Genomic DNA, 27,825 nt, shown 5'->3' with positions numbered 1-27,825 from the left:
CTGTGTGCTTCGGTCCCGCCCCGCCCGGCCCCGCCCCGTCCCGTCCCGTCAGGCGGCGCCGCGGGCAGCCCGGGCCGCCGGGGCCTGTGCTGCCTCCGCCGCCGCCTTCCGCCGGGCCCAGCGCCGCTTCCCCGACCGGAGCGGCTCCGGAGAGCGCCGCGGAGGCCGAATCGTTCGGTTCGGGGCCCTTTCCCGGAGCACCGAGAGCGTTCGGCTCAGGATGAGCCGCCCCGGGAGCCCCGCGCGGCCGCTCCGGAGCTCCGCACCGCCGCCCCGCGGGTCCGCAGTGCTGCAGGTGGGGCGGGGGTTCGAGGGACCGTGGGGAGGAAATGGGGCGGGCCGGGGCTGGGGGGTCCCTTCCAGCACTGCCGGTCTGAGCTCCGTAAGGACCTTCCAGCCCAGCCGAGCTGTGGTCCCGTGGTTCTGTGATCTTTGAGGACCTTCCAGCCCAGCCGAGCTGTGGTCCCGTGGTTCTGTGATCTTTAAGGACCTTCCAGCCCAGCCGAGCTGTGGTCCCGTGGTTCTGTGATCTTTGAGGACCTTCCAGCCCAGCCGAGCTGTGGTCCCGTGGTTCTGTGATCTTTAAGGACCTTCCAGCCCAGCCGAGCTGTGGTCCCGTGGTTCTGTGATCTTTGAGGACCTTCCAGCCCATCCTATCACCCCATCCAAACAGATGTGTTGGCAGCAGGGCTGGCTGTGAGGATCCCCAGAGCTCCCTTCCCACCCCTGCAGTTCTGTGATTAATGCCCAGGCCCAACGCAGCTGTGATCACAGGGAGGAGGGGGCTCCCGCTGTGGCCGTAGGGCTGTTCTTTGGGGCCTGGCTGTTATTTGTAATGCAAGGTGAGCCACGTGTGCTGTGTGAGGGCTGAATCTGCTTCAGCTGCGTGCAAAGCGTGGTTGGCAGTTCGTCCACAGCGGTGCTGGGGCTCTGGGAAGGGGATTTCAGGCCCGAAAGAGGAAGCAGCCTCCCCCAGAGGGATCGTTTGTTGCTGCTTTGGTGCAGAGTGCTGCTGTGAGCTGAGCGGATCCCGGCACCTTGTGCCTCAGTTTCCCCAGCCCTTCAGCTCGCTGGCACCGCGGGGAGCTGCTCTGCCTCTCTCCAAACCCTCCCAAAGGCACAGTGAGATGCGGAGGGCCATCAGCACTGAGCAAAACAAAAAGTACCGCGGCGTAATAGAGACCAGATGTCTTGGTGAGACTTCATCCCGCGCTCCTGGTGCTTTGCCAGGGCCAATATTTCTTATTCAAGTCAGGCAGGAGAGAGACTTGGCTTTCCTGTGCAGGCACAGCTCCGCTCCAGCCGAGCTCCCTTTGCTTTCGTCCCTTCTCGAAGGAGCTGCGCTGACGCCGCTGCCTTGTCTGCTTCTGTGCTCATAGGAGCTTCCTTTTATTTTGTGTTTAATCACTGACTTCAGCACAGTTCCACCAGAGAGAAACTTGGCCTGCTGCGGCTGTGGGTGGAGGATGAGCCGCAGAACTGGGCTCAGCCTGTTCTCCGGGCTGCGTCGCTTTGTTGTGCGGAGCCGATGGGGCTTTTCCTCCCTGGTGAGACCTATTTGGAACGGGGGAGATCGGGGAGGGATGCAGCGCATTGGAACACGTTGAGCAAACGGTGACTTGAGCCCCAGAAAAATGCAGAGAGGTGAATTCCCTCCGTGGGGATTTTGGGACACGTGTCTGTGATGGAGCTGGGATGGTGCGGCTGGGGAGGCCGAGGAGCGAACCCGAAGCACAGAGCACTGATTGCAAAGCACAGAGGTAACCCTGCAGCCCTGGGTGGATTTGTTGGCTGTGTGCAGTTCTTTAATCCAAGTTTAACCCAACTCAGCATTTGCAGATCTCTGCACAGCTGCGTCTCCTTGGGCGCAAGGCTGCGTGCGCGGCGCGGGAGCAAACCTTGTGCTCATGGTTGATGTGGGAAAGGATTTGGGAACTGGGGCCGTGCTTGTAGTGACTGTGTTTTGAAATGTGATCACCTGGAAATGGTGGAGAGAAGTGGTGTCAGTGGGCTTCAGTGCTTTTAATCAGGTCCTGCCTTCACCATGAGTGCTGGGCGGATTGAGTTCCCGGCACTGCTGCACAAACAGTGCCCAGGAGCAGCGTGGGGACTCCTGCACAGTGGGGCTGTCTGACTGCAAACAGTGACAGTGCTGATAGTTTCACTCCAGGTGTGGCTGCTTGTGTGCCCCTGGTCCCTCTCTGCGGGGCAGGAGCCCCCCCAGGAGCCCACCTGGGAGCACAGCGGTTGCTGTGCTGAGCTCTGACCCCAAGGACGGGTTGCTTTGGGTCACCCCAAGAGCACAGCTCTCCTGGGACTCATTTCTTCCCTGCTCTGTCCTTTTCCAAAGGAGGTTTCTCAGATCCTGCCTGCACTGTGCTGTAGGTTCTCCCTTTTGCCTGAGTGGTGCTAATTTAAAAATTGGATTGTTTGGGTTTTCACAGCCTCACCAAGAAGGAAAAACAACTTCCTTGTGCTCACCGGGTCTTTAGGATCTAATGACCACAACTATTCGAGGCATGCGGGATTTGGACCGCAGGGAATGGCAGGCACAGAGGAAAATGTGGTGTCGTGCTGCCGTGAAAGATGCCATTCATATCGATTCCGACTGCTGAACTTTGGTCGGGTTCCTTTACCCTGCTGCTGTGCTCTGGGGACAGGAGGAGGAAGTTGGCACGCACCCCGGGACGGGGCTGGTCTGTTGGTGGGGCCGGTGCTGTGCTGTCATTAGCCTAACCCTAACCCCAACCCATCATCCTGGTGCCTTGTGAGCCCGGTGGGAAGCGCCGTAAAGCATCGCCGGTGCTCCCGGTTCAGGCATTGGGTGATGGCATGGGAAATGGTGACGTGCTGCAGGAGGGGAACCGAGGGCAGGATTCTCCCACTGCCTTGGGGTGAAGGAGCAGATGGGACAGCAGAGGGAATGGGGTTGGGACAGAGCTGTTGGGAACGGCGTCGCAGTGCCGGATCACTGCTGGATCTCTGCAGGGCGTCCCTGTGCTCCTCCTCGAGGGCTTATGCTGCTCAGCTGTAATCGCCTGCAGAAGTAATCAGATAACACAAGGTCATTTCCTTAGGGGGGAATTACCTCGTTGCAGGAACCTCCTGGTGCGATTTCTGGAGCACAGTTCGGGCCGAGGGTCGCACGGAGGCAGCAAATATTTCATTGAACAACTCTTCCAAAGGCCCTCATTTTTCCCACTGTGCTGAATGGGGAAAGCAGGAGGGAATCATGAATCTGCTCGCAGTGCTCCGTGCTGGTGGGAGGCATCGTGCTCTCCTGCAGGCTGTGAGCTGTGGGGATGTTATGGCAGTGTTAGCAGGCTGCTTCTCTTGGCATTGCCATCATTCTGGCTGGTTATCTGCAGGGATGCCCTGCTGCTCTTCTTATCAAGATGGGAAACCAGAAAGTGTGCTCAGTCCCTCATTTATCTCGCTTTTAAATCATCTTTAAGCGCTAATCGTTGGCGAGGATGTGTCATCTAGGCATTAGTGCCTGGACTTTGAGAGCAGGGACCTTGCAGCAATAAAACCCTTGCTGCTCTGGCAGTGCAGGTTGGGGCACTTGGGAGCTTTTCCCTTTGGTGTTGGTCCTGCTGGAAGCTGAAGGGCAGCAGTGGAGCAGGATGAGCGGGACGGCCTCCAGCACTGCAGGGTTCCTTCACCACTGCCTGTCGAGCACCCTGGTTCTTCCTTTCCCCTTCTCTTTCTCTTTTTGGCTTGCTCGGGTTTTTGTATTGTCATGGTAACAGAGATTTGGTGTCGTGGCTCAGAGATGCTCACAGCTCTCTCCAGCCTGGGTGGGCACCAGGAAGACCTTCAGAGCCCCACTGACCGCCTCCATGGGCACGTCCTGCCCTGACGGAGGCTGTCGGTTTGCCCCAGTGCTCCTCTCAGCTCTTTGCACACCCTGGACAGGATTCCTACTTTCCCACCTTCACCCCGGGAGCTCCGTCCTGCGCAGTGGAAGCTGCATCCCTAACCACGTTTTTTCGTCTCTTTTCCTTATTTTTTCCAGCTCTGAAAGGTGCAGGTCCACCACTGCTATGGGAGACTCCATCGCAGACCCAGCGCGAGGGAGCGGCGTGGAGCCCGGCTGCGTGCCGCAGGGCAACGGGGCGGCACTCAGCGTCATCACCGAGGGCGTCGGGGAGCTGGCAGTCATCGACCCCGAGGTGGCCAAGAAGGCCTGCGAGGAGGTCCTGGAGAAGGTCAAGCTGATGCACGGCGTCTCCTCGGACAGCTCGACCAACGCAGGCGATGGAGGCGAGGCGGAGCGCGGCCTGCGGGCTGCTGGGGATTTGGCCAACGGGGAGCTGGTGGAGGGCTGTGAGATCCGCTGCTTGGACAATCTGCCCAGCACGGCCTCCAGGATCCAGGAGGAGGAGGATGAGACCGCAGCCAACACGGTGAGGACGGCCCGGAAGCGGCAGAAGAACAACTCGGCGAAGCAGTCCTGGCTCCTGCGGCTCTTTGAATCCAAACTCTTTGATATCTCCATGGCCATTTCATACCTGTACAATTCAAAGGAACCCGGCGTGCAGGCTTACATTGGGAATAGGTTGTTCTGCTTTAGGAACGAGGACGTGGACTTCTACCTGCCGCAGCTGCTCAATATGTACATTCACATGGACGAGGATGTGGGGGACGCCATCAAGCCCTACATCGTGCACCGCTGCCGGCAGAGCATCAACTTCTCCCTGCAGTGTGCGCTGCTGCTGGGCGCCTACTCGTCCGACATGCACATCTCCACCCAGCGGCACTCCCGAGGGACCAAGCTGCGGAAGCTCATCCTCTCGGACGAGTTGAAGCCAGCTCACAAGAAGAGGGAGCTGCCTTCGCTGAGCCCGGCGCCCGACATGGGGCTGTCCCCTTCCAAAAGGACTCACCAGAGGTCCAAGTCGGACGCCACGGTGACCATCAGCCTGAGCAGCAATCTGAAGCGCACAGCCAGCAATCCCAAAGTGGAGAGCGAGGAGGAGGTAATGTTGGGGCTCCCCAGAACTCAGCCTGGGAAGGGATGCCCATAGGGACGTGCTTGAGCCGTCGGTCCTCATCCCACAGCTCCTCTGCTGCAGGATTTTGGTCCTGCTTGCTGCGATGGAGTTGTGATTCCTCTGTTAATATTCATGTGAAGGAGAGTCCGGCTCTGGCGACAGCAGGGGTCTGGGGGCCCAGCTGGGTCGGTTTGGGCTCCCTGCAGCCCCTCAGCCCCAAATGCTTCACCTCCCCAGCCCTGCAGCTCACCAGGCTCGTCCCTGCCCTGCTGAGCTCCCTGTGGGGTTCATCAGGGCGGGATGTGCAGGCAGAGTTCCTGTTAAATTTCATTTCCATGGGTTGAGAAGACACTGCTGTATCTGGAGGCGCTTTGTGGGTGTGGGAGTGCCGCTCCTCTGCGTTCGTTTGAGGAAGCAGAGGCTCCAAAGGGGGGATTTTCCTGGTGCGACGGGAAGGGAGGATGTGTGATGGCTTCTCAGATAAGGCAGAGAGCTGGATGAGGAGAGTGAGCTGCTTCCTACGCTGCTGAGCTCCCACTCCACTCAGCAGCCAAGCTGATGTCTCTGTTGTGCGATCTGATTGCTGTTGGAAATCTGATTTCCTCCTTGTTGCAGCCTGTTGGGGTTTGGCAATGCTGGACAAACTCTGGGCAGCTGCGGGCTGTGAGCTCTCTGCTGATGGACGGGCCGTGGTGGTTGCCCCGTTCAGAACAGGCTGGTGATGGCTGGGGGGGCTCACTCGGCTTTTCCCCATCCGTGGGGCACACAGACCCCATCCCAGGCTGCCCCTTCCTGGGCTGGTCGTGCTGGCAGCCGCCCTCCCTGTCTGAACACAGGGACCTTGTGGTGCTTGTGCAACAGTGGAGGATTTCTTGGCTTCCCTGCCTCGCCTGAGATTCCCTCTGTTGTCAGTCGCTGCAGGGGCCACATGCTCTCATTGCCTGCATGAAACTCAGCGTTGGTGTGTTTGGAAATGGATATGAAGGTTACAGGGCTGCAAAGCTTCGGTCAGCAGGGCTGGAGGTGCTCTGTCTGATTGACCCCTGCCTGAAACCCCCCCAGCTCCGGGGCACGAGGCTTTTGGGGCTGGCTGAGCTAATTAATCATCCCCATCTTTCACCCTCACGGTTGTAAAGCAGTGGCTGTGGAAAGCAGGACGTGCCGAGGTCCCGTGCTCACACCGACTGCAGCTGCCTGACTAATGGGAACCGAAGCTTTACATAAATGATAGATGAAAGCAGCACTGAGAATAGTTTCTCTTGGCAGCGTTGCTTTGAAACACGTTTCGATCTCGCGGCCACACAGGCTGTTTAAATGCTGTGCAGCAGTGGGGATGTCGGAGCTTCCCTGATCTCTGAACGTCCCTGAGTGACTTTGTGGTGTTGAGCAGTGCTGCTTTGTGTGCTGCCATCCCACCGGGTCAGCCTGCTGCTGGGGCTGCGCTCCGGGCAGGACCTGTCCGTGTGTGTATCTCAGGGCTGATCCTTGGTGTGAATTCCAGCAAATCTGGGGTTGCTTCCACCTGCAAGGCGGTTTCCCTCAGTCCAGAGCACCAGCAGGCAGGGTCACAGCAGGACCAGCACTTCATTCTTCTCCATCTTCTCTCAGACTTGGGATTTTTGGAACTGAGGGATCTTTAAGAGCAGCCAGATTCAGCCCAGCCAGGGGAAGGAGGTCACAAAGGGAAGCAATACAGGAGGAGGGGAAGGATCAGGGATGGGGAAGAGGTTCTACAAAGGCTGGGGGATGCCGTGGGCTGGCTGTACACCACCTCGAGGCCTCCCTCAACCTCTCCTCTGAGCCAAACGAACCACAGCTCCTCAGCCACACTTGATACCCTCAGACCCTGCTGTGACTGCGTGCAGTCCCTCATCTCCCATCAATATTCCACCTCTTCTGTCTCCCATTTCACACCTCTGGGTCTGCGTGGCTCCGTGGTGCAGCCTCTGGGATCCGCTCTTCCTTTCCCCACGGCTGCTCACAGCTGCAGCAGTTTGTTTCTAACAAACAGTTCCCTCTGCTGAGGTCTCTGTGTTCACTTCACACTGCATAACCACAGCAGCAGGAGAGGTTTTGTGACACGTTTGTGCTGTGGGTTCTCAGTCCCCACCAGCTCCCATCTGCAGCACCATTTCGTGCTCTGGTTCTGATGCTGCGAATTTATTTTCCTTTGCTACTTTTCAATTAACACAAAGGTAGAGGAGGCAGAGGCCGTCAGTGGGGACCTCAGAGAACGTCCCCGATTAGATGGGACCCACAGGGACCACCGAGCCCACCCTGCCCTGCGCAGGACCCCCAAACCCCACGTCTGAGATCAGTGTCCAAATGCTTCAGTGCTGATTTCTCCACTGGGGAACCTGAGATCCAAAGGGAGATCAGTTGCCGTAACCTGAGCTGAGTTAATGAACAGAGGAGTGCTGGTAAGAGCTGGGTGGTAGAAAACGGGACGGGATGCTGCATGCAGGGGTTGTGGGGATGCATTGGGGTGGATGCAGCTCCCACAGCCCAGAGCCGCAGTGCCTGCAGGTTGGGCACGGCCGTGTGAACGGCGCTTGGCTCAACCGGTTCCACAAGGCAAGCAGAGGGGGAAAAACCTTCATTAGGAAGCTGCTAATTGAATAACCGGTTAAGAATCTGGGTTGGCTGCAGGAGGGAGCTCCTCCGGTGCCAGCTGGGCTGGGGCTGCTGCAGGTCGCTGTGCTGGAGGTGGAGCAGAGCTTTCACGCGGCTCTGGGGCTGAGCGTGGGTTTGTGGGGCTTTTTTTGTTTGTTTTTTTTTGTTGTTTAGCAGCCACATCAGCAGCCAAGGTTTGTATGCAAAGCTGTCTGCAAAGCTGTCTGCGTCGGCATTTCTGCTCTGATTGGCCGTCAGCTCTGAATGGGAAGCGTCGCTCAGAGGCTGAGTTCTCTCCCTTTGCTCCTCCCTGCCCACGGATCCCCTTTGATCGCCTCTCTGGCACCACTCAGGGTGTGGATTTGGCCTTGAACCTCTGGAGCTGCACCGTGGGCGGTGCTGCTGGAGGTGCCCTCTCTGGTAGAGCTCCTTTCCCAGCAGAGCTCATCTGTTTCCCCACTGCTTCCCTCTGGGGCTGGGAACCCGCAGAAGGGTTAAGACTGCAGTGCCACCAGCGTTACTGCTGATCCCATGACGGTTCAGAGCTTGGGGGCTTGGCTTCTTTTCTTGGTCATCTTTTCTGCACCATCCTTTGGCTTTGGGATGTCGGTCCCGTGGCCGTGGTGACAGCTGTAGGGGCTGTGATCCAACTTTGGCTGTCCTGCTTGTTTGCCTTGGAGGTGAAACCCGCAGTGCTCAGCCTGGTGGGACGCTGGGCTCTCCTGAGCTTTCTTTCACTTTCATTTTTTTAAGACACAAACCGTTGCCATCCGTGGCAACCAGGAAGGTTTGCTGCTTGGTTTCTCCATCGGTACGAAGGTCCTCTGCGGGGGGTTGTGGAAGTGAAGGTGTTATTGAGGGCTGAGGTGCACTGAGCTCTGTTTTCAAACACTTTTTGTGCTCCGTGTCCCAAATTCATGCTGGGAGCCAATTCATGCTCAGTGCCTCCAAACCTCCGACAGGAGGCTCCTGGCCATCCCTACCATGCAGGTTGTGTTTTCAGTGCTCCATCTGCCAACAAATTCTGACGTTCTTCCCCTCAATGAGCCTTGCTGGGGCTCAGCACCGTTGTAGGGTTGTTATGCAGTCACAAGGAAGCTATTAATTTCAACACTGTTATTGCTCACGGTGAGATTAAGCCTGATGGAATTAGCATATCCCTGTAATTAATGCGCTCAGAACGATCTGTTTGTTTCTTTTTGGGAGGAGAACAGTAAAACCCATCACTGAGAGTGGACTCGGGGGAGAAGCGCCGTCATCACCTCTTCTTGATGAAATTAATGGATGTGGGGCAGAGTGGGGGGAGCAGAGGGTGGAGGAGAGCTTGAAAGGATGAGGAAGGGGAAACTGTGTTGGTTTTTCTGTTGGTTTATGTTGGTTTTCCTGTTGGTTTGTGTTGGTTTTTCTGGACGCCAGCCCTGGGGTTTGGAGCCCAGAGTGGAAGGCAGCAGTGATGCAATGGGGGGCAAAGCAAAACGAAAGAAATGCAAAGTGATGGTGATGAACCTGGAGCTAAACTACTGCTTTTTCTCCTCCTCCCCCTCCTTCCTCTCTCTGACCGCGCTGCCACCACCCAAAAACGGCCACCAAAACCCCTTCCATCCATTTCCCAGGAGCTCTCCTCGAGTACGGAAAGCCTTGATAACTCATTCTGTTCCGTAAGTGGTTTTGTTCTGCTCCTGGGCCCTCCGTCCTACAGCAGCATTTCCTCTGCCCCCCCCACTCCGCCTCCAAACCCCACGTAACTGCTGACCCCAACGTCACACCGAAGGCTTTCTGCCCATTTGGGGATCAAACAAACCCAGACCTGGGGGTTGGACCTGGCAGCTCGTCACCAAACAAAGTGGGCACAACTTTGGAGCTGGGGGTTCCGTCCTGCTGAGCTGTGAGTTCTGTCCCCCATGCGCTGCCCTTTGTGTCGCAGCGTTAGCAGACAAAGAGGAAATGCTGTTTTCCTTGAATTTGTCCTTTTTCCAAAAAAAAAAAAAAAAACAAATCCTCTGCCAGCCGGGGTTTCATTTGCTTCTTCCACGGATCGTTTCCTCCCCTCTTTGCGTTGCACTTTGGGCTGTTGATCGACCCCAGCACCTCCCAGCAGAGCCTCCTTTTGCTGTGAGCCTTCTTTCAGTTTTGAGCCAATTGCATCTTTCTCATTCACACCATCCTCCTCCTCCTCCTCCTCCTCCTCCCCGTGTTCCCCGGTTGGGATTTACAGTGGGATCCCAAGATGTAGTCCATGATCAAATCCATTGCCCTGGGCAGCAGCACGCAGTGCCTCAGGGTAGAGATTGGGTGGGAGGGGGAAGGGGCTGGGGGGAACCCCGGCACCTCACGTGGGCTCCCATCCCTCCCAACTCCTGGTGTTCCTCTTTGCTGAGAGCAGGAGGAAAACCTGCAGCAGTGCCCCCACGGCACAGTGCTGTGCCCCCCAGCCCTGCTCAGGTGTGGGCTCTCCTCTTTGGGGTTGTTTCCAGGTTGGATATTAGGAAATCTTTCTGCTCCAGAAGAGCAGAGGTGCACTGGAAGTGGAGCGGGGGGGGAGGTCATCACCGATGCAGAATGGCAGAGTTGTGGCACTTGGGGACATGGTGGGGGGGGCTGGGGTGATGAGTTGGGATCTGAATGATCTGTTCCAACCTCAGTGGTGCTGCAGTTGGGCAGCGTGGGGTGGGTGGGTTGCACTGGGTGGTCCTGGAGGTCTTTTCCAACCCTCATGACTCTGTGATCCTATTTTAGGGACATGGATAGTGGGCATGGGGGGAGGTGGGGGTGGGTTGGGGTTGGATGTGATGAGCTGAGGGATCTTTTCCAACCTCAGTGACCCTATGAGGGCAGGGTGGTGGGGGTGGGCTGATGGTTGGCCGTGATGATCTTCACGGTCTTTTCCAACCTGAGTGATCCCATGGGATCTCCTCCATCTCTGCGTTTTGAGGCACAGCAGGAGGTGAGGAGTCTGTGTGAGAGGCTGGGAGGCAGGTGGGGAGTGGGCTGATAGCGCTGTATCTGCCCTCCCTTTGCTTTTCAGGGCTTAGGATGGTGCCAGCCCTGCCGCCATGGCCAATAGCAGGAGCACCCTCGGCCAGGAGAGCTTTCCTTCCAGGCTGTGCAAGTCCTGCTCCTTTATCTCAAGCAGAAGTGCAGCCACATGGGCTCTTTGCAAGTGTTTATCCCAAATTTATGAACGGGGAAGGATTGGGGCACCCACAGCTTGGCGGCTCATCCTCACCGCGTGGAAGGGGGGCGGTGGGCTCACAGAATGCAACATCTAGGGCTGGCACCTGGATTTGGAGGACCGGGGGAAGAACCTCATCTCACTCCCAAAAATGCCAAATAGTGCTGAGGTGGGCGATGCACTCGGAGCAGAGGGGCTGGGGAAGGCTGTCCTTGGCCACGTGTTTGTGGTCGGAGGAGCCGAGAGCTGAACATTTCCAACCAGAACATGAATGGCAGGGGGTGGGCTGGGGGGCAGTGCGGTGCTCCAGCATTGGGGGAAGATGCTGTGGGGTCTGGGAGGAGCAGGGCTGGGAGTGCTGGGGAAGCAGATGAGCCTCTGCTGGAGCTGCACGGATTGATCCCAGCTTGGACTGGGGAGAACTTTGCATGATGGCAGCTGGGAGTGCTGCCTGGTCCCAAATGTGACCCACGGGGTGGGCACACACCCGATCCCACAGCTGTGCAGCCTGGAGTGCAGACATTCCGTAGTGGAGCGGTGGGAGAGGAAGGGAAGCAGTGCTGGAAGGAGCAGAGCATCTCCTGCTCTGTGCAGAAATGGGATCCAGTGGAGCAGAACGGCCCCAAAGGCTGTGGAAGTGCTGTGGCCTCGGGCAGCAGTGGGCTGAGCCCCGGCTGGGGGTTTTGGACGTGGACTACACCGCACTCCCACTTCCCCTCCCAAAGAGAACAAACGGTGCTGCTCCTCTTTCACCATTTCTTTCTTTTGCTCTCCGCCGTTTTTCGTTTTGCTGCCTTCTCTCATGCCCTGTAGCTTGTTGCATGTGCGTTTCCTGCATGGTTGTGCAGTGAGCACGTGTGTGAGTTTAATCCTGCATTTCTCGTGGCAAAAAATCAGCCGTTAATCGCTCCTTGTGCTGATTGGGAAGTTTGTCTTTCAAAGACAGCCCTCCGCCCGCGGGGCTGCGAAGCTGCACTTCGGTCTGTGCCAAATGTTCGGGGCTGAGAAACCGAGGGGCTCAGAGCTGAGCCGCGTGGGATCCCGGAGCTGTGGGGTGGATGTGGGGATTGCTGGGCTCCGGGAGGGGGTCTCCAGATCCGCGGTGGGAGGAGAGGCGTTGGGATCATCCCGTATGGGAGCGCAGGGTGGGGTGGGCAGAGCCGCGTTCCCTCCGGAGCCCATCCCGGGGCTCTGAGCCCGGTGGCAGAACAAAAGCAGCCCCCACCCGCAGCCCCCCTCACGCCGTGCCCTCCTTCCCCCCGCAGCCCGTCAGGCTCGCTCCCGAACGGGAGTTCATCAAATCCCTGATGGCCATCGGGAAGCGCCTGGCCACGCTGCCCACCAAAGAGCAGAAGACGCAGCGGCTCATCTCGGAGCTGTCGCTGCTCAACCACAAGCTGCCCGCGCGCGCCTGGCTGCCCACGGCCGGCTTCGAGCACCACGTGGTCAGGGTGCCCCACACGCAGGCGGTGGTGCTGAACTCCAAGGACAAGGTGAGCTCTTGGAACGGAGGGTTTCGTCTTCAAAACGTCCCCCTCTGCTCTGCGTTCGCCCCGTGAGGCCGCAGAGCGGCTCCGTGCCCCGCAGCCCCGTAACGCCGCTTCGCTTCCCCCAGGCTCCCTACTTAATCTACGTGGAAGTGCTTGAATGTGACAATTTCGACACGGCGAATGTCCCAGCCAGGATCCCCGAGAACCGCATCCGGAGCACGCGGTCAGCCGAGAACCTCCCCGAGTGCGGGATCACAGCCGAGCAGAGGACCAGCAGCTTCACCACTGTCCCCAACTACGACAACGACGACGAGGCGTGGTCTGTGGACGACATCGTGGAGCTGCAGGTGGAGGTGAGGCCGTGCTGCGGGCAGGGCTCCCGTCCCTTCCCGTCTGTGTGCCATCCAGAGAGACCCCGCAGTGCGGCCAGGAGAACCTCCTGAGGGTCAGCAGAGCCAGTGCAGGCTGTGGGTCACCGCAGCCTCTGCTGTCACTGCAGGTTGAGAATGGAAGGATGGAGTGCAGCCCTGCTGGAAGGACCTGGGGGCGGTGGCGCAGGTGGCACAGGTTGCCCAGAGAGGTGGTGGTGCCCCATCCCTGCAGACCCCCATGGTCAGGCTGGTGGGTGGGCTGTGAGCTCTGATGGAGCTGTGGATGTCCCCGTTCATCGCAGGGGGGTTGGATGAAATGTCCTTTTAGGTCCCTTCCAACCCAAACCATTCTGTGATTCTGTGACCTTAATGATCCACAGAACCGTGGCGTGGTTGGGTTGGAAGAGTCTTTGAAGATCAGCCTCAGAACCATAGAAATACTTTGGGTCAAAGGGACCTTGTCCCTGCTCATCACGAGGGACTGGGACCAGACAGCCTTTAAGGGCCCCTTCCATCCCAAAGCACTCTGTGGCTCTGTGGGTTGCTGTCCCGAGGTCACACAAAGACCTGTGGCAGTAACAGCAGCCCCCTCCCCTCCCAGCTGCCAGAAATCCACACCAACAGCTGCGACAACATCTCCCAGTTCTCTGTGGACAGCATCACCAGCCAGGAGAGCCGCGAGCCGGTGTTCATCGCTGCCGGGGACATCAGGTGAGGTCCCTGCGTTGTGTCCCCGGGGAGGTGGTGGGGCTGAGCCCCGTGGGACCCTTCCAAAGCCCTTTGAACCTTTTAAGGGCTGTGGGGGTCGAAGTGACGGCGCTGTGCTGCTGACCCCCACCCTGCTCTGTCCCGCAGGCGGCGGCTCTCGGAGCAGCTGGCTCACACCCCCACGTCCTTCAGGAGGGACCCCGAGGACCCATCCGCTGTCGCCCTCAAGGAGCCGTGGCAGGAGAAAGTCAGGTAGGGTGGGAGGCTGCGTGGTGGGGGAGGCGTGTGGTGATGTGAGATTGGTCCTCCTGAGCTCTGCCCGGCCCACAGCCGCAGCCGACTCCAGACCTGGTGCGTGGGAGGAGAAGAGCAGGAGGGAGAAAATCCCTCTGATTTGCTGTCCCTGGGCAGAGCTCGGAGGGGCTTTGCAGGTATTTATAGGCTCCTGCTGTGTCAGGGCCTTTTGGCCCGGCCCCAGAATAAATCCTTTGTGTTCCTGGCCTTGGAATTGTATGTCCAATCCCCACTGCACAGATGTGGGTGTTTTCTGGGGGACTCAGGATCTCCTTCCTTTCCACTCCTCTCCATGATGCCCTGTGGCATAGGGGAGCTCATCCTGAGTTTGACTGAGGCTCAGTGGCCATCAGAAGTGGCCCCGGAGCTCATTTTGCTGCAGTCCCAGTGGGGTGGAGGCTCTCCTTTCCCCCACACCCCCACCAGACCCACCTCACTGCCCCCTCCCCACCCTGACTTCATGTTTCTCCCGCAGGCGGATCAGGGAAGGGTCCCCATATGGACACCTCCCCTCCTGGCGCCTCCTCTCCGTCATCGTTAAGTGTGGGGACGACCTGCGGCAGGAGCTGCTCGCCTTCCAGGTCCTCAAGCAGCTGCAGGTGAGGAGGGATGGGGCCATCGGAGGCCCTCCTTGTCCCCGCAGCTGCAGTGCTGAGGTTTCCCTTCTTTCCCCGCAGTCCATCTGGGAGCAGGAGCGCGTCCCGCTCTGGATCAAGCCATACAAAATCCTCGTCATCTCTGCCGACAGCGGCATGATTGAGCCGGTGGTGAACGCCGTTTCCATCCACCAAATCAAGAAGCAATCCCTGCTGTCGCTGCTGGATTACTTCCTGCAGGAGCACGGCAGTTACAACACTGAGTCCTTCCTGACGGCACAGAGGAACTTTGTGCAGAGCTGCGCCGGGTACTGCCTGGTGTGCTACCTGCTGCAGGTCAAGGACAGGTGGGTCCCGCACTGTGCAGGGGTTGGAGGGACTCTGTGGGTGGCTGAGGCCAACGCCGTGGGGTCACGGTGCTGTCGGTGCCGTATCCATGTTCTGCTGGGATTCACTCTGTGCACGGAGGGTGAATTTGGCAGCGGATGCGTTGGCGCCCTGCCCCGCTCTGAGCATGCAGAGTTTCACAGAGCCTTTCCCCTCCTGCTCAGGCACAACGGGAACATCCTGCTGGATGCAGACGGACACATCATCCACATCGACTTTGGGTTCATCCTTTCCAGCTCCCCCAGGAACCTCGGCTTCGAGACGTCCGCCTTCAAACTCACCACGGAGTTCGTGGATGTGAGTGAGCAATGCTCCCAAGGGCTGACAGCGGCGGCTCTGCGGCTCGTGGGGCTCAGCTGCAAGTGAAAATCAGCTCCAGACTGGAGCGCTCTGTGCAGCGTGGGTTCACTCCTAGTGGTCAAATTGCACGACCCTGTGCAGACCCCCGTGGTCAAACAGATGGGCTGTGAGTGCTGGTGGAGCTGTGGGTATCCCTTCATTGCAGGGGACGAGATGACCTTTAGTGGTTTCCAGTGCAGACAATCCTGTAGTTCTGTGACCTTAACGATCACCCACAGAACCATGGGATGGTGGGGCTGGAAAGGTCCTGAAAGACCAACCTCAGAACCATAGAACCATAGGAATGATTCGGGCTGAAGGGACTTGGTTCACCTTGGTGGGGTGGGACCAGGTGGCCTTTAAAGGTCCCTTCCAACCCAAACCATTTCTCTGGCTCTGTGAAATTCCCCCACAGTCCCACCGTTCTGTGCCATCCCTCTGCCCCAGCAGCACTGCTCCCCGTGCTCCGCTCACTGCGTTCTGCCCTGCAGGTGATGGGGGGCCCGGATGGGGACATGTTCAACTACTACAAGATGCTGATGCTGCAGGGGCTGATCGCTGCACGGAAGCACATGGATAAAGTGGTACAGATTGTGGAGATCATGCAGCAAGGTGAGGGGGGGGAGCTGCACCGGGGCTGTACCGTTGGTGTGCCCAGCCTCACGGAGCCCAGCCCCATCCTGATGTCATTTGCACCAGATTTCCCTCTGCGCAGAGCAGATCCCCCTCCCTGTGCTCTCAATGGAGCCCTGCGGGGTCCCCCCTCCCCATCACCTCCTCTCGTCCCCCAGGCTCGCAGCTCCCCTGCTTCCACGGCTCCAGCACCATCCGCAACCTGAAGGAGCGTTTCCACATGAACATGACGGAGGAGCAGCTGCAGCTGCTGGTGGAGCAGATGGTGGACGGCAGCATGCGCTCCATCACCACCAAACTGTACGACGGCTTCCAGTACCTCACCAACGGCATCATGTGAGCGCAGCCCCCCCTGCGGGGACGTGGGACCCCTTCCTGGGGACGGCCCTTCTGCTTTGGGGGTCTTTTTCTTTTGTGTTGAGGGACTCCTAAAAACAAGAACACAAAACGGAGCGGAAAAATCCCTCCTTGTGCGAATGGGAGTGAAAATGGGCACATGGGGCACGTGGGGGACGTGGGCTGCGCCGTCCCTGTGGGGCCGGGGGGCTGCAGAGGGCTGCAGGGCGGTGGGGAGCGCTGCCAAAAAACACTGATGGGGTCGGGGGGGTGAATGGGTCTGACCCCCACCTGTGAGTGCCAGCAGTGCTGCGTGGAGGTGAATCCCATCGGCCCCATCCCTGCATATGCCCCCACGCAGCCTCTGGGGGGGTCCCTGCAGGCCCCTTCCTTTGGTCCCCCCTCCCAATGGCCCCATCCTGCGCTCCCACTGCAGCCCCTCACCATGGGGTCCCGCTGGGGCCGATGCCCACCTGGGTGCCCCCACCCCCTCACTCTCCTTTCCAGTTTTTTGTGTGGTTGTTTTTTTTTGGACTCTGTTCCCCCCTTTTGGGACTGTGAAGTGTTTCCCCCCCCTTCCCACAATAATGTCTGTGGCTGCTTTGTCCCCCCCCGGACCGTCTGGCCCCACAGCAGCAGTGGGATGGGGTCAGGGCAGCACTGAACCCCCTGGAAGGAGTGAAGGAAATGGGGATTCCTACTCTATGTGGGGGCAGTGCTGCTGACCCACAGTTGCTCCCTGAAGCCCCACTGCCCCAATCCCCCATGTCTGTAGGGCCGTCCCCCCCCCTCCATCCCCCTCTGTTCTTTCAGCACTAATTATTTGTCACAGTGATTATTTCGCATTAAAAAAAACAAAACCAACAGAAGCTCAAACCCACCCAACCATTCTTGTATCACAGCGTTGTGTTCCCACGGCCGCGCGGTGGGGAAGTGCCCCCATCGCACCACAGACCTCACGAGGGACCCCCACTGCTGGGGCAAAAGAGGGCTCAGAGCAGGGGTGACTCGTTGGGAGGCACTCAGCTCCGTTTTGGGGCACTGTGCCCTGTTTTGGGGTACCCAGCCCCCTTTTGGGGTACCCAGACCCATTTGGGGGGGGAGGGGCACCGAGCTCCGTTTTGGGGCACTCAGCATGATTTTGGGGCAGCATCGCCTCGTTTTGGGACCGGGCCGGGGGCGGCCACGCGCTGGGAGCCCCCCGGGGCCATAGAAGGAACAGAGGCACCGAAGGGGTTAAACCACTAAAAGTTTAATCGCGTTATGACTACAAGAATAAAGGATACCTGAGAGCCTCTGCAGTGCCCGTAGCGTTACTGAAGCAGAATCACAACCCCACACACGGCGCTCGCCCCCCCCTCCCACCCCCAGCCCCACACGCTTACAGAAATCCATCTGAAGGCACTGAAGTGCTGGAAAACCCCACAGTGCGATTTGGGATCACAGAGCAATGATTGGGGATCGCGGCGCGACGGTTCGGGATCACAGTGCAATGATTGGGGGATGACGGCGCGATGGTTGGGGGTCGCGGTGCCACTTGGGGTCGTTTCCTTCTAAAAGTGGGGGGAACGTTTTTAATTCTGCTCTACAGCCCGCAGCGCCTGGCATCACTGCCCACGTGGGGTCAGAGGAGCGGCTCAACGCTTCCCTTCTCCTTTTCTTTTCCCAAGCATTTGTTAAGGATTTGCTTTGGAGGAGCTGAGGCCGCCCATCCCCAACACCCCACAAACAAAACGACAACAACAAAAAACCCTCCCTAAAAAAAAACAAAACAAAACAAAAAAACCCACCCCCTGAAAATAATAATAATTAAAAACAAACGAACAACAACAACAAAAAAACAAAAAAAAAACCCAAACCCAAATCACAACAGTAGTTCTGTCTTTTTTCTTTTCTCGTCGCTTTTAGTGTATATGGTACAACTGTACACTGTGTGAGCAGAGATCCGCCCCGGGGGGAATGGCTGCACCGACCCTGCAGCGCCGTGGGTTCTGTTCTGTCCCTGGAGGACCCCGGCTGTGGGTCTGGGGGTGCAGGGAGAGCCCCCACCCCCCATGGAGCAGCTGGAGGGCCGAGTGGCGGCTGCAGCGTCTCTGCGGCGATGGGAGGGCGCTTCTCCCATCCATGGGAAGTGTTAAAAAGGGAAGGACAGAAAAGAAAGCAAACTCTAAAGAGGTGGATCTCGCTGTGATGATGCGCTCAGGTCCCCCCACGCTGCGTTGCTCCGGTGCTCCCCGCACAGAGCGGTCAATGCGGGCAGCACTGCTGGGGATGCGGGGCTGCAGTCTGTGGCTCCCTGCCTCCTCACCCGGTTCTGCAGCCCTGTGTGCCAGCGTGGTGCTTCTGCACGGATGGGGCGGCCCAGGCTGTGCCCCCACCTCCTCCTGCACAGAACTGCAGTGCAGCTCCGCTGCTCTCAGCCCAGGGCGGCCGATGGGTTTGGTGCTGGGATGGCACAGAGCTCTCCCCGCAGCGCCTCCATTCGCCCCGTGGTACCGCACTGCCCCGGAGGTGGAGGAAGGGGATCCTGGGGCTCCGTCTGCCCCCCACGCGGGTTCTGTACAGCCCGAAGGCGCCGGGCAGCTCTCAGTTCTCAGGGCTGGCATTCTGCCGTGCACGAATGAAGGCCATCCCGTGCGTGCGGAAATGCGTCTTGAGGTTCAGCTGGCTGTCGAAGCTGCGGCCGCAGACGGTGCAGGACAGCGCGCCGTCAGCCGCGTGCGGAGCTCCTTCCAGGGGGCTGCGGGGGCCCGGCTCTTCCGCCTCCCCCGCCCCCTTCTTCTTCTTGTGGGTGATGAAGCGATGGCGGTTGAGGGACACCTGGGAGGTGAAGCAGAGCCCGCACTCGCGGCACTGGTGGGAGCTCTCGTCAGTCCGGTGCTGCGGGATGTGCTCCTGGAAGTCGGCGGCGCTGCTGGCGAGGTACCCGCACTTGCGGCAGCGGAAGGGAGCTTTGCGGTCTCCTTTGGGGTTCTTGGAGGGAGGGGTGGTGCTGTCGGGCTCCTCGCTGCACGAGTCCCCGTCGTCTGATGAGAGCTTCCGCTTGCGGCCGGGCACCTGCAGCCATGGGGGGGGCGTTGAGGGGGGCAGCTCCAGCAGACCCTCTGTGCTCTGACGGAGGCGGAATGGGGCGCAGGAGTGGAGCCCCTCCAGAACCCACCCGTGGGATCCCACGCACCGCCCGTCATCTGCCCCTCCCCGCTCTCCACTCCAATCCCACAGCCTGGGGCTGCTCCCAGCAGCTGGAAGCTCATAGAGCGGATCCTGTACCCATAGAGTGGATCCCACAGCTGTGCAGAGGGCATCCGGGGCCTCTCCCACCCTGCAGGACGTGGGGGGCACAAACTGACACAGCCCATGCTCACGGAGAGGCCCCACATCATCCCCGATCCCTGGGAGCAGCCATACCTGCACGGCGCCGGCCCCGATGCGTGCGATGATGACCTCCTGGCTCTTGGTCTGGTCGGTCACCTTGATGCCATGCCGCACCTGGATGTGCTTCTCCAGGATGAGGCGGCTGCTGAAGGTCCGTTTGCCCTCTGTGCAGAACCTGTGGGGCACGGGGGGGACGGGCAGCACTCACCTACTGCCCGCATTGGACATAACCCTGACGTCCTCCCTCCCCCTCCCGTGTGCAGGACACACAGGGGACCCCCCGTGCCCAACTCCCCCCCCACAGAGCAGAGCCCCCCAGCACAAAGTGGTACCGGCACGGGTAGACGCGTTTGATCCCTTCGTGGTTGACGCGGACGTGTCTGCGCAGGCTGGGAGCGGAGCAGAAGGAGCGCTCACAGAGGTGGCACGGGAACTTCTTCACCGACTGTGGGAGACAGAGAAGTGGGGGTACCACAGACAGAGCGCTTCCCTTCCCCCCCGTGGCCACACGGCCCCTCACCTTCCCGTGGTCCTTCTTCATGTGGGACACGTATTCGTCGCGCTCGGGGAACCACGAGTGGCAGACGCCGCAGGTCCACCCGCTGCCCTTGGATTTGCTGGTTGCTTTGCGCTGGAAGCGGCTGCGCTTGGCCTTGCGCAGCTCCGGGGAGCTGGGGGGGTCGTCCTCCTCCGTGGAGGACGAGGATTCGTCAGAGATTTTGGGGACGGGGGTTTCCATGGGCTCCTGCTTCGGGGTGAGCAGCACCGCCGCCTTCTTGACCGGCTCGTCCCGTGGCTTTGTGGGCTGATGGGTGTTCTGCAAAGCAGAGGTGCAATGGTGGTCGCCCCCCCTGCACACAGCCCTTCGTGATGGGGGAACCCACAGCCACCGCACGGCCCCGGCCACCCCCGGGTTCCAGATAGCAGCAGCGGTGGCAGCGCGGGAAAGGATGTGGGAACACTGGAAATGTGGGGGACACTGGGAACACGGGGAACATCAGGACTTTGGGAAGACGGAGCCCAAGGGGCAGAGCTGCAGCACGGAGCCCCTTCCCCCCCAGCCCCATCCAGCGATCCGTGGGTCGCGGCGGTACCTTGAGGTGCTCCAGCATGGTGCGCTTCTGCGCAAAGAGCAGCGGGCAGTCCGGGCACTTGAAGACACTGACGCGCTGGTTGAGCAGATGTTGGTCGAAGTGGGAGGAGAGCAGCGGCTTGTGGGTGAACACCGTGTCACACATGGCACACTTATAGATCATCCTGTTGGGAGCAAGAAGAGTTCAGAGGCTCCGGAGGAGCAGCGTGGCCCCAGCAGGAGCTGCGTGAAGCCCTGCAGGCGGGATGTGCTGGAAGGGGCACTCACTTGGACTGCTGGTTGCCAAAGCCGGGGTGCTGCGTGTAGACGTGCGCGTGGGCGCTGGGCGCAGACTTGAAGGCCATGGGGCAGATGGGGCACTTATGGAACACCTCGCAGTGCGACGTCTGGATGTGTGACTTGATGGAGTTGACGCCGCCGAACACCACGGCGCAGCTGGGGCACCTGGGGGGGGCAGGGGGTGAGGAGGGGGGCACTCAGTGCCAGCATCCAAACTGGCTCCGGGAAGGGTCCACCTCAGAGCCAGCCATCCTGTCCCCATCACGGGGGATGCAGAGTGCCCCAGGAGGAGCTGCAGAGGCCGTGGGGTTTTTGTGGTGTTGTGCTGAGGGATGGTCACGCTGGGGGGATGTGGGGGGAGGAAGGATCCCATGAGGATGGAGGGTGAGGGGCAGGGCATCACGCCGAGCTCAGCCCCAGCACTGCACTTGGCAGTGCGATGTGGATTTCTGCCCAAAACCCAGAGCAAAACCCACCGCAGACCCCCGCCCACCCCAGTGTCCCTACCCAGACCCCTCAGACCCCCACCCATCCCGGTGCCCCCCACCTGTATCCCACTCTGCGGGAGAAGTGCAGGCAGGATTCCTTCAGGTGGGTCTCAAAGTTGGCCAGCAGGAAATTCCCCCCACACTCGGGGCAGACGTGGGGCGGGCGGTTCTTGTGCATCCGCTGATGGGCGCTGAAGCTGCAGCGGTTGGACATGATCATGGGGCACGTGGTGCAGACCTGGGGGGGCAGAAGAGTCAACCAGACCCTAAAAGGAAGGAGAAGGGGGAAAGGAAGGGGAAAGGGAGGAGGGAGAGGAAGGGGAGGGGATGCTGCTGGCCGGCAGTGCTGCTCTGGGAGGGCTCTGCCTCCTGGGCATGGCGAAGGCTGTTGATAGATTTTGCTCTGCCAGCAACTTCACAGTGAATTTGAGCTCACGTCCCGGTGCTCAGAGCTCCAGGAATTATCCTGCTGGCATTTCCAGGTGCTGAGGAGACAGGGCGGCCCTCCCTGCTCCATCCCCAGGCAGGAACAAGGAGCAACCGCCCCCTGCCAGCCGTGAGGCCGCAGTGTCTGCACCTGATGGTGTCCTGCTGCAGCAGCAAGCAGAGGCACTGGGAACTGCTCATTCCCAAAGGAAGCCGGTGCTCTGAAGGTGGGAGCACACTGCCCCCGCAGTGGGACAGCAGGGCTCCCAGTGCCTGTCCCGAGGTCCCCTGGTGGCCGCGGGAGCCCCACAGTCAGCAGCCCCATCCCACGGCAGAGCAAACCTACACCCTGCTCTCACTGCACTCCATTTGTGCTTCAGGCCCAGGAAAGAGGAAGCAGTGCCACAGCTGCACCGTGGCTGTGTGGGACTGCCTGCACCACACTGGGCACTCTGCCCTCCTGGGTGGGGACAGAAGAGCTCCGTGGGTTGCTCTAGGAGTCATCCAATGTCGCTCCAACGTTTGCCCCATGGAGCTCTAAAGGTTGCCCTATGGAGCTCCAAGTGCTCACTCACGGGGCCCCAAGAATTGCTCCAAGAATTGCCCCACAGAGCCCCAAAGGTTGCCCCAAGAGTTGCCCTGTGGAGCTCCAAGTGTTGCCTCATGGACCCCAATGGGTTACCCCATGGAGCCCCAAGGGTTGCTCTAAAACTTGCCAGACGTGTTGCCCCACGGAGCCCCAGGAGTTGCCCCAGGGGCTGCCCCACAGAGCCCCATGAGAGCTCCCCAGGCACTTCCAGCCCCCAGCAGGAGGGCTGACATACCGTGCTGCTGGTGGTCCCCGTGGCCACTGCCTGCTGGAAGTGCGCGGCCAGCCCGGCCTTGTCCTTGCACTGCTCCTTGCACTCCAGACACCTGAAGCAGCTGTAGTTGCTCTGCTCCGAGCCGCTGCTGCTCAGGGGCAGGATGGGGAGCTCTGGGGCCCCGTTGGCTGCGCTCAGAGCGTCCTGAGTCACGCCGGCCACTTTGCCGGCAGGGAAGGAAGCCACGGAGACCAGCGGGGTGATGTCCGGCTGCCCGATCATCTGATCCAAGGCGATGGGCCTCATGACCAGGTGGGAGCACTGCATCACCAGCCCCTTGTCCTTGTGCTCGCGGGCGTGCAGCAGCAGGCTGCACTTGTTGAAGAAGACGAGGCGTTTGGTGCAGTGGTTGCAGGTCACCTCGATGCGCATGCTGCGCCGGTCGTAGTGGCGAGCCAAACTCTTCTCCAGAGCGAAGGAATCCCCGCACTCCAGGCACCGGTACCCGAAGGGCGGCAGCGCCAGGCTGGCATCGGCCGGGGGGCTCAGGTTGGGTTTGTAGGTGGGCAGCAGATTCTTGCTGTTGAGGATCTTGTTGAAGGCCTCCACCAGGCTGGATTGGCTCCGGGAAATGACGGTGCCCGCGACGGTCGGGGAGGGCTTCTGCGGCTGCACCATCACCACCGTGGTGCCGTTCAGCTTCTGGTTGGCCGTGGTGGTGATGGCGGTGGTCTGCGTGACGGGGCTGGCGTTGGTCCTCGTGTCGGCCTTGGGCAGCGTCTGCGGCACCAGGTTGATGATGTTCTTGGCGACGGCTTTGCCCGTCTTGGCCGGCAGCACCACGGACTTCTGCTGTGCCACGCTGGCAGCGATCAGCATGGCGCTGCTGGCGCTCTGGATGGTGGAGACGGGCAGCACGGTGCCTTTGATCTTGGTGCCGTTGCCGAGTTGGACGCTGACAATTTTGGGCCCCTCAATGGCTTTCAAGGGGCTGGAGAGATCCATCTTGTCCCGGGACACCTCCAGTGCGATGCCGTCCTCCTTCTCCGCCTCCAGAGCGGCGTCTTCGGAGCTCTGCTCGGCCGAACCCCTGGCAGAGCTGGGCTCTGAGTCTGACGAGACGCGCGTCACCGTGCGGGTGATGCTCCCACAGGAGGTCTTGATGGTTTTGATCCGCACCTTCAGCGGCCGCGAGGAATTGGAAGAAGGGGAATCGTTGTTGTTGCCTTCCTCCTCCTCCTCCTCGGCGCTGGACATACTCTGCGGACTTCCCATCGACTTCTCCAGAGCTTCGCGTTCCTCCTTGAGGGCGATGTCGTCCAACTGCTTTGGAGAAGTGGGGATTCTGGGGCTCTGCACCACGGGAGAGGAAGGCTTAAAGAAGGGCTCCCGGGGGCTGCTGGGCGAGCGCTTCACCTCGGGCAGATTGCTGGCACCGCTGCCCAGGCTGGGGTCAGGGCCAGGCCAGGACGTGATGGGAGAATCGCCCGCAGAGTAGCGGACGGTGACAGACTTCAGGTGCTCCAGGGGATTCTCCTGCAGAGCAGCAGACAGAGCCTTTGGGTTGGCCTCGTGGGCCGCCTCCTCGGAGTCAGACTCCTCTTTCTTGATGCAGGGCACAGCGGGAGGCGGCCCGCTCACACCCCCGGCCTGGCTGCCCTCGAAGGGCTGTGGGAAGGCGGGGGGAAGGCCCTCCACACTCTCCCCCCCAGGCTCCTTGCAGTCCAGCGACGGGGTGGGAGACGGGGAGAGGGAGGGCACAGCCAAGGACTTGTCCTTCGGCTTGCACTCGCGAGCTCTGTCGATCAGATTGGCAGCGTTGTCTTCATTGGGATCGGGGCTAAAATGCGAGAAGATATCCAGGGCTTTGGGACCTTTCTCCTTCACCCAGCACTCTCCATTGGAGGACGCCACGGCTTCCACAGACCTGGCCGCGGGGGACCTGGGCAGCTCGGCCGCCCCGAAGCCGTTCTGCAGCAGGCGGGAGCTGAGGCCGTGCCCATCCTTACTGCGCCCGTCCAGCGCGTCCAGCTGCTCGGGGCACACCGTGTTCTTCACAATGACGCTGACGGCGGTGATGTCGGCGTGGGGCAGCACGTGGTCGGGCGGCCCCGGCTCGCCGGGAACCGGTTTGATGTGAGCCTCTGCCTCCTCGTGGCCCGAGTGGATGGCCTCGTTGGTGTCGATGTCAGGGATGTCGAATGCTGCCAGGAGGTCGTCAAAATCCGGAGTTTTCATGTCACCCATGGTGGGGCCGACGGCGGAGTCTGGAAAAGAGGGAGGAGAGGAACGTCAGCAGCACAACCCCGGCACGAGGCAAAGCGTCACCACCCCGTCCTGAGCTCCCTGAGATGCAACAGAGCCCCACAGGGACACGGATGGGAATCCACCTCCCCCACGCAAAACCCCGCTGCCTCTTCACTTTGAACCCTGAAGCCCTGGGGCGGCTCTGGGAGCTCCTCTGCTTTCACTGCTCTGTCTGTGCACCGCTGTTTGATCCCCAGCCAGGAGGGCCGACAGCTCCGAGCATCCTGAGCATCCATGAGCGTCCTGAGCATCCCTGCACCCTGGAGAGACTGAGAGCTGGGGCTGCCCTGAGGCTGGAGCCACCCGCCCTGACTCATCGTATGTGTGCTGTGCTGAGAGCACAGGCCCCACAGGACCCATCCTAACCCCATAGGATCTGTCCCTGCCCCACAGGACCCATCCTAACCCCATAGCTGATTGTTCTGGGAAACTTGGACCCCAAGCCCCCCCCTCACTGGGAGGAGCATCCCGAGCCCCCACACAGCCAGCAGAGCGTGGCTGCACTGCGACCTGCCTGGCCAGTATGTGCTTATTTTGGGAGCTCAAACCACAAGTGCCAGGCTTTTTTCAGCACAAAATAACTATTTTTCTTTGGCAAAACAAAGGCAGCGCCAGGAGGGGTGAGGAGAGGGGGGGGTATTTTTATCCTTGAGAGCTGCTATCTGCCAGGGAGAGCACTCCGAGCAGCTCAGCTATGGGGCAGAGCATTCTGGGGAGGGATGACTGTGCCCCAGCACCGCCCCGGTACAGCAGCTGTTTCCAGAGCCAGCTGTTTTTAAAGCTGCTTTTCCTGTTTCCTTCCCCAATGCATCTCCCACCGCGAGCTGTCAGAGCACAACAGGTGCTGCCCCCGGAGCTGACATCACCTCCAACCCCCCCCAGCACCCCCAGCATCACATCCTAATGATCACAGTGCCACCCTAATGATCACAGTGCCACCCTAACAAGCTGGCACTTAACGAGGCCGCAGTCCCACCTGCACCTGCCCACCCCCCGCAGCACCTCTCCCACGCGGTGCTGGATGGGTTCTGAGCGCCCACCTTCGTTAGCTGCCCTCGCTAATTTCCAGGACTATCGTTAGTTTTGCTCATCTAAAAGGCAGAGGGGATTCAGCCAAGCTTCTGAGGGGAGAACAGCTCGGAAGAGAAGCAGAGGTTAATGCTGAGGACGGCTCTCGCACGTTGGATATCTTCAATTCGTAGGCACAGCGATATGGGATTGCATCTCCCCACATCTCTCACACTGTGCTTCATTCCTGTGTGTTATTCCCAACACCGCAGCAGGGAGTTAAAGAACGACAGCATGGGGGGGTGGGGAGGGACCTTCAGGGCCACAGAATGACAGCATAGTTGGGCTGGAGGGGATCTGGAACAACACAGAGCTGTGGGATGGTTGGGTTGGGGGGGACCCAATGGGTCACAGAACCATGGGATCACAGCGAGGTTGGGTCTGAAGGGATCCTACGGGTCACAGAACCATGGGATCCCAGCGCAGCTGTGTTGGAATGGGCCACGCAGCCCCCTGCCCCAACCCCGCCATGATCTCAGCGTCCTTCCCCCCCCAGCACAGCTCAGATCCACCCTGACCACCACGAGCAGCCGGCCCCGCAGCCTGGCCACAGGGATTACGCTGCTGTCCGTTCACCAGAATTAAGCCCACACCATCTGCTGACTGCAGGAAAGATCCAAACAAAGCAGCGGCGGCGCAGATCCAGAACCCTTGACGACTTGGCCGGGCTGAGAGCTGGAGCTTCTGAACGTCAGCAGGTGCTCTGCAGGCACCCAAGGCTCCCTAAAGGGCTCTGCAGCACCACAGCTGTGCCCACACCAAGCGGTTTGACCCACGGCTCGGGCAGCTGCTGCCATAAACGAGGCCCCCCCCCATCCCAATGCAGTGCCAGACCCTCTGGAGAATGCTCCTCGAATGCGGTTCACTGTGGGGACGTAACCGCAGCCCCCAAAGGCTGCCTGCTCCCCAGTGTCGTGCAGAGCTGCCGGGAAATGAGGGCAGGAGGGATTCAGGGACTGAGAATAGAGGGGGAAAACGGAGCTCAAAACAAAACAGCGCGCTCCCTCGTGCCCAAACCTCGGCAACAAAGCCAGGGAGGCCGTAGGGAAGCACTGCGGGGCCCCAGCAGGATTTGCAGACACAGCGACTGCCCACAGTGCGGACCCACATCCCCCAAGGCCGCAGCGGGCACCGCCTGAGCCCAAAGCGACGGGCAGAGCCGCCCGACAGCCCCGGTGGGCTCCGGCGCTCCCAGTTTCCCCAGTGAGGTCGGAGCCCCCCCGTATTCCTGGCGGGCAGCAGCGCTGCCCCGCAGGGCTGAGCATCCCCAGCCCAGGCCGGGATCAGCTCCGGGGTTTTTGAGGCCGTTCCTGGAAACGCGCGGAGCCGCAACGCCTCCATGTGCCGCATCGCCTGGGGAAACGGGGGAACCCCTAAGACCCCCAAGACCCCCGAGCGCAGCGGGACCTCCGTCACCTCCACGGGGCTTTGGGGAACGCGGGAACGCGAAGCGGCCCCCCGAAGGGCTCGGAAAGGGGGGCGGGAGGTCGGGAAGGCCGCCGGGGCTGGCGGGGGGTTCCCCGATGCGCGGGGGGAAGGGCGGCGAAAGGCGGCCATTAACGGCCGCTCGGCCCGAAATCAAATTCCTTTGGGGGATGGAAGGGGGAGGGGGGAGAATCAGCCGCCGTCACGCCGCTGCGGGCGGGGCGGACGCTCCCGGAGCCCAAACGGCAGCGGAGCGCGGCGGCCGCCCCAACCCGCGCCCTCACCGCACCGGGAGGCCCCGCGCGTGGCCGCTCCCTACGGGCCGAGCGCCCGGCGGCCATCGCGGCCCCCTCGGGCCCCGGGCTTCCCCCGGGCCCAGAGCTCCGCCCCCGGCCCGGCCCGGCCCCCCCCCCAGCGGCCTCCGCCGCGGCCTCACCGAGCGCTGTGCGGGCGGCGGGCCCGGCTGCGGCCCAACCCTCCGGCGGCGACCGCTTCTCCGCAGCACTTCCTGCTTGGCCCGCGCCCCCCGCCCTGCGCCGCCGGACGCTGACGCCCGCCCCCCGCCGCGGCGCTATTGGACCGTCCGGACGTCGCTCGTAGCTGCGGGAGCGCTCATTGGTGCGTG

At 60.6% G+C, this 27,825-nt stretch overlaps 2 protein-coding genes across 4 annotated transcripts; one reads left to right on the top strand and one right to left on the bottom strand.

Moving 5' to 3' along the window:
- The first annotated feature begins 10 nt into the window (after nucleotides 1-10).
- Nucleotides 11-17,237, top strand: PI4KB (phosphatidylinositol 4-kinase beta). Of its 2 annotated transcripts, XM_085209559.1 has the most exons (12): nucleotides 11-295; nucleotides 4,019-4,982; nucleotides 9,224-9,268; nucleotides 12,048-12,275; nucleotides 12,398-12,625; nucleotides 13,245-13,354; nucleotides 13,499-13,603; nucleotides 14,121-14,244; nucleotides 14,323-14,588; nucleotides 14,793-14,925; nucleotides 15,459-15,579; nucleotides 15,759-17,237. In XM_085209559.1, exons 2-12 carry the CDS (start codon nucleotides 4,047-4,049, stop codon nucleotides 15,938-15,940), a joined length of 2,478 nt encoding a protein of 825 aa, XP_085065685.1. In that variant the 5' UTR covers nucleotides 11-295; nucleotides 4,019-4,046; the 3' UTR covers nucleotides 15,941-17,237. The 2 variants fall into 2 exon arrangements, with proteins under 2 accessions (XP_085065685.1, XP_010722278.1); XM_010723976.4 differs by lacking the exons at nucleotides 11-295; nucleotides 9,224-9,268.
- ZNF687 (zinc finger protein 687) lies at nucleotides 17,173-27,786 on the bottom strand. Of its 2 annotated transcripts, none has more exons than XM_085209558.1 (9): nucleotides 27,637-27,786; nucleotides 22,422-24,667; nucleotides 21,231-21,409; nucleotides 20,672-20,848; nucleotides 20,406-20,568; nucleotides 19,832-20,128; nucleotides 19,644-19,756; nucleotides 19,345-19,486; nucleotides 17,173-18,993 (listed from the first exon to the last, which is right to left on the bottom strand). In XM_085209558.1, exons 2-9 carry the CDS (start codon nucleotides 24,645-24,647, stop codon nucleotides 18,523-18,525), a joined length of 3,768 nt encoding a protein of 1,255 aa, XP_085065684.1. In that variant the 5' UTR covers nucleotides 24,648-24,667; nucleotides 27,637-27,786; the 3' UTR covers nucleotides 17,173-18,522. The 2 variants fall into 2 exon arrangements, with proteins under 2 accessions (XP_085065684.1, XP_019478681.1); XM_019623136.3 differs by lacking the exon at nucleotides 27,637-27,786 and adding an exon at nucleotides 25,748-26,241.
- Between the last annotated feature and the right edge of the window lie 39 nt (nucleotides 27,787-27,825).

The sequence above is a fragment of the Meleagris gallopavo genome, chromosome 27 (assembly GCF_905368555.1).
Source record: "Meleagris gallopavo chromosome 27, MGAL_WU_HG_1.1, whole genome shotgun sequence".
Taxonomy (NCBI): domain Eukaryota; kingdom Metazoa; phylum Chordata; class Aves; order Galliformes; family Phasianidae; genus Meleagris; species Meleagris gallopavo.
Note: the sequence above shows the minus strand (reverse complement) of the source record. Positions and strands in the feature narration are given on the sequence as shown.

Excerpts from the sequence above, each read along its gene's own strand:
- PI4KB (XM_085209559.1), top strand. The coding sequence starts at position 4,047 with ATGGGAGACTCCATCGCAGACCCAGCGCGAGGGAGCGGCGTGGAGCCC. Across the intron at positions 4,983-9,223 it reads AAGTGGAGAGCGAGGAGGAG|GAGCTCTCCTCGAGTACGGA; the intron begins GTAATGTTGGGG and ends TCCATTTCCCAG. Across the intron at positions 12,626-13,244 it reads TCGTGGAGCTGCAGGTGGAG|CTGCCAGAAATCCACACCAA; the intron begins GTGAGGCCGTGC and ends CTCCCCTCCCAG.
- ZNF687 (XM_085209558.1), bottom strand. The coding sequence starts at position 24,647 with ATGGGTGACATGAAAACTCCGGATTTTGACGACCTCCTGGCAGCATTC. Across the intron at positions 20,569-20,671 it reads TTTGGCAACCAGCAGTCCAA|GATGATCTATAAGTGTGCCA; the intron begins GTGAGTGCCCCT and ends TGCTCCCAACAG. Across the intron at positions 20,129-20,405 it reads CCATGCTGGAGCACCTCAAG|AACACCCATCAGCCCACAAA; the intron begins GTACCGCCGCGA and ends TCTGCTTTGCAG.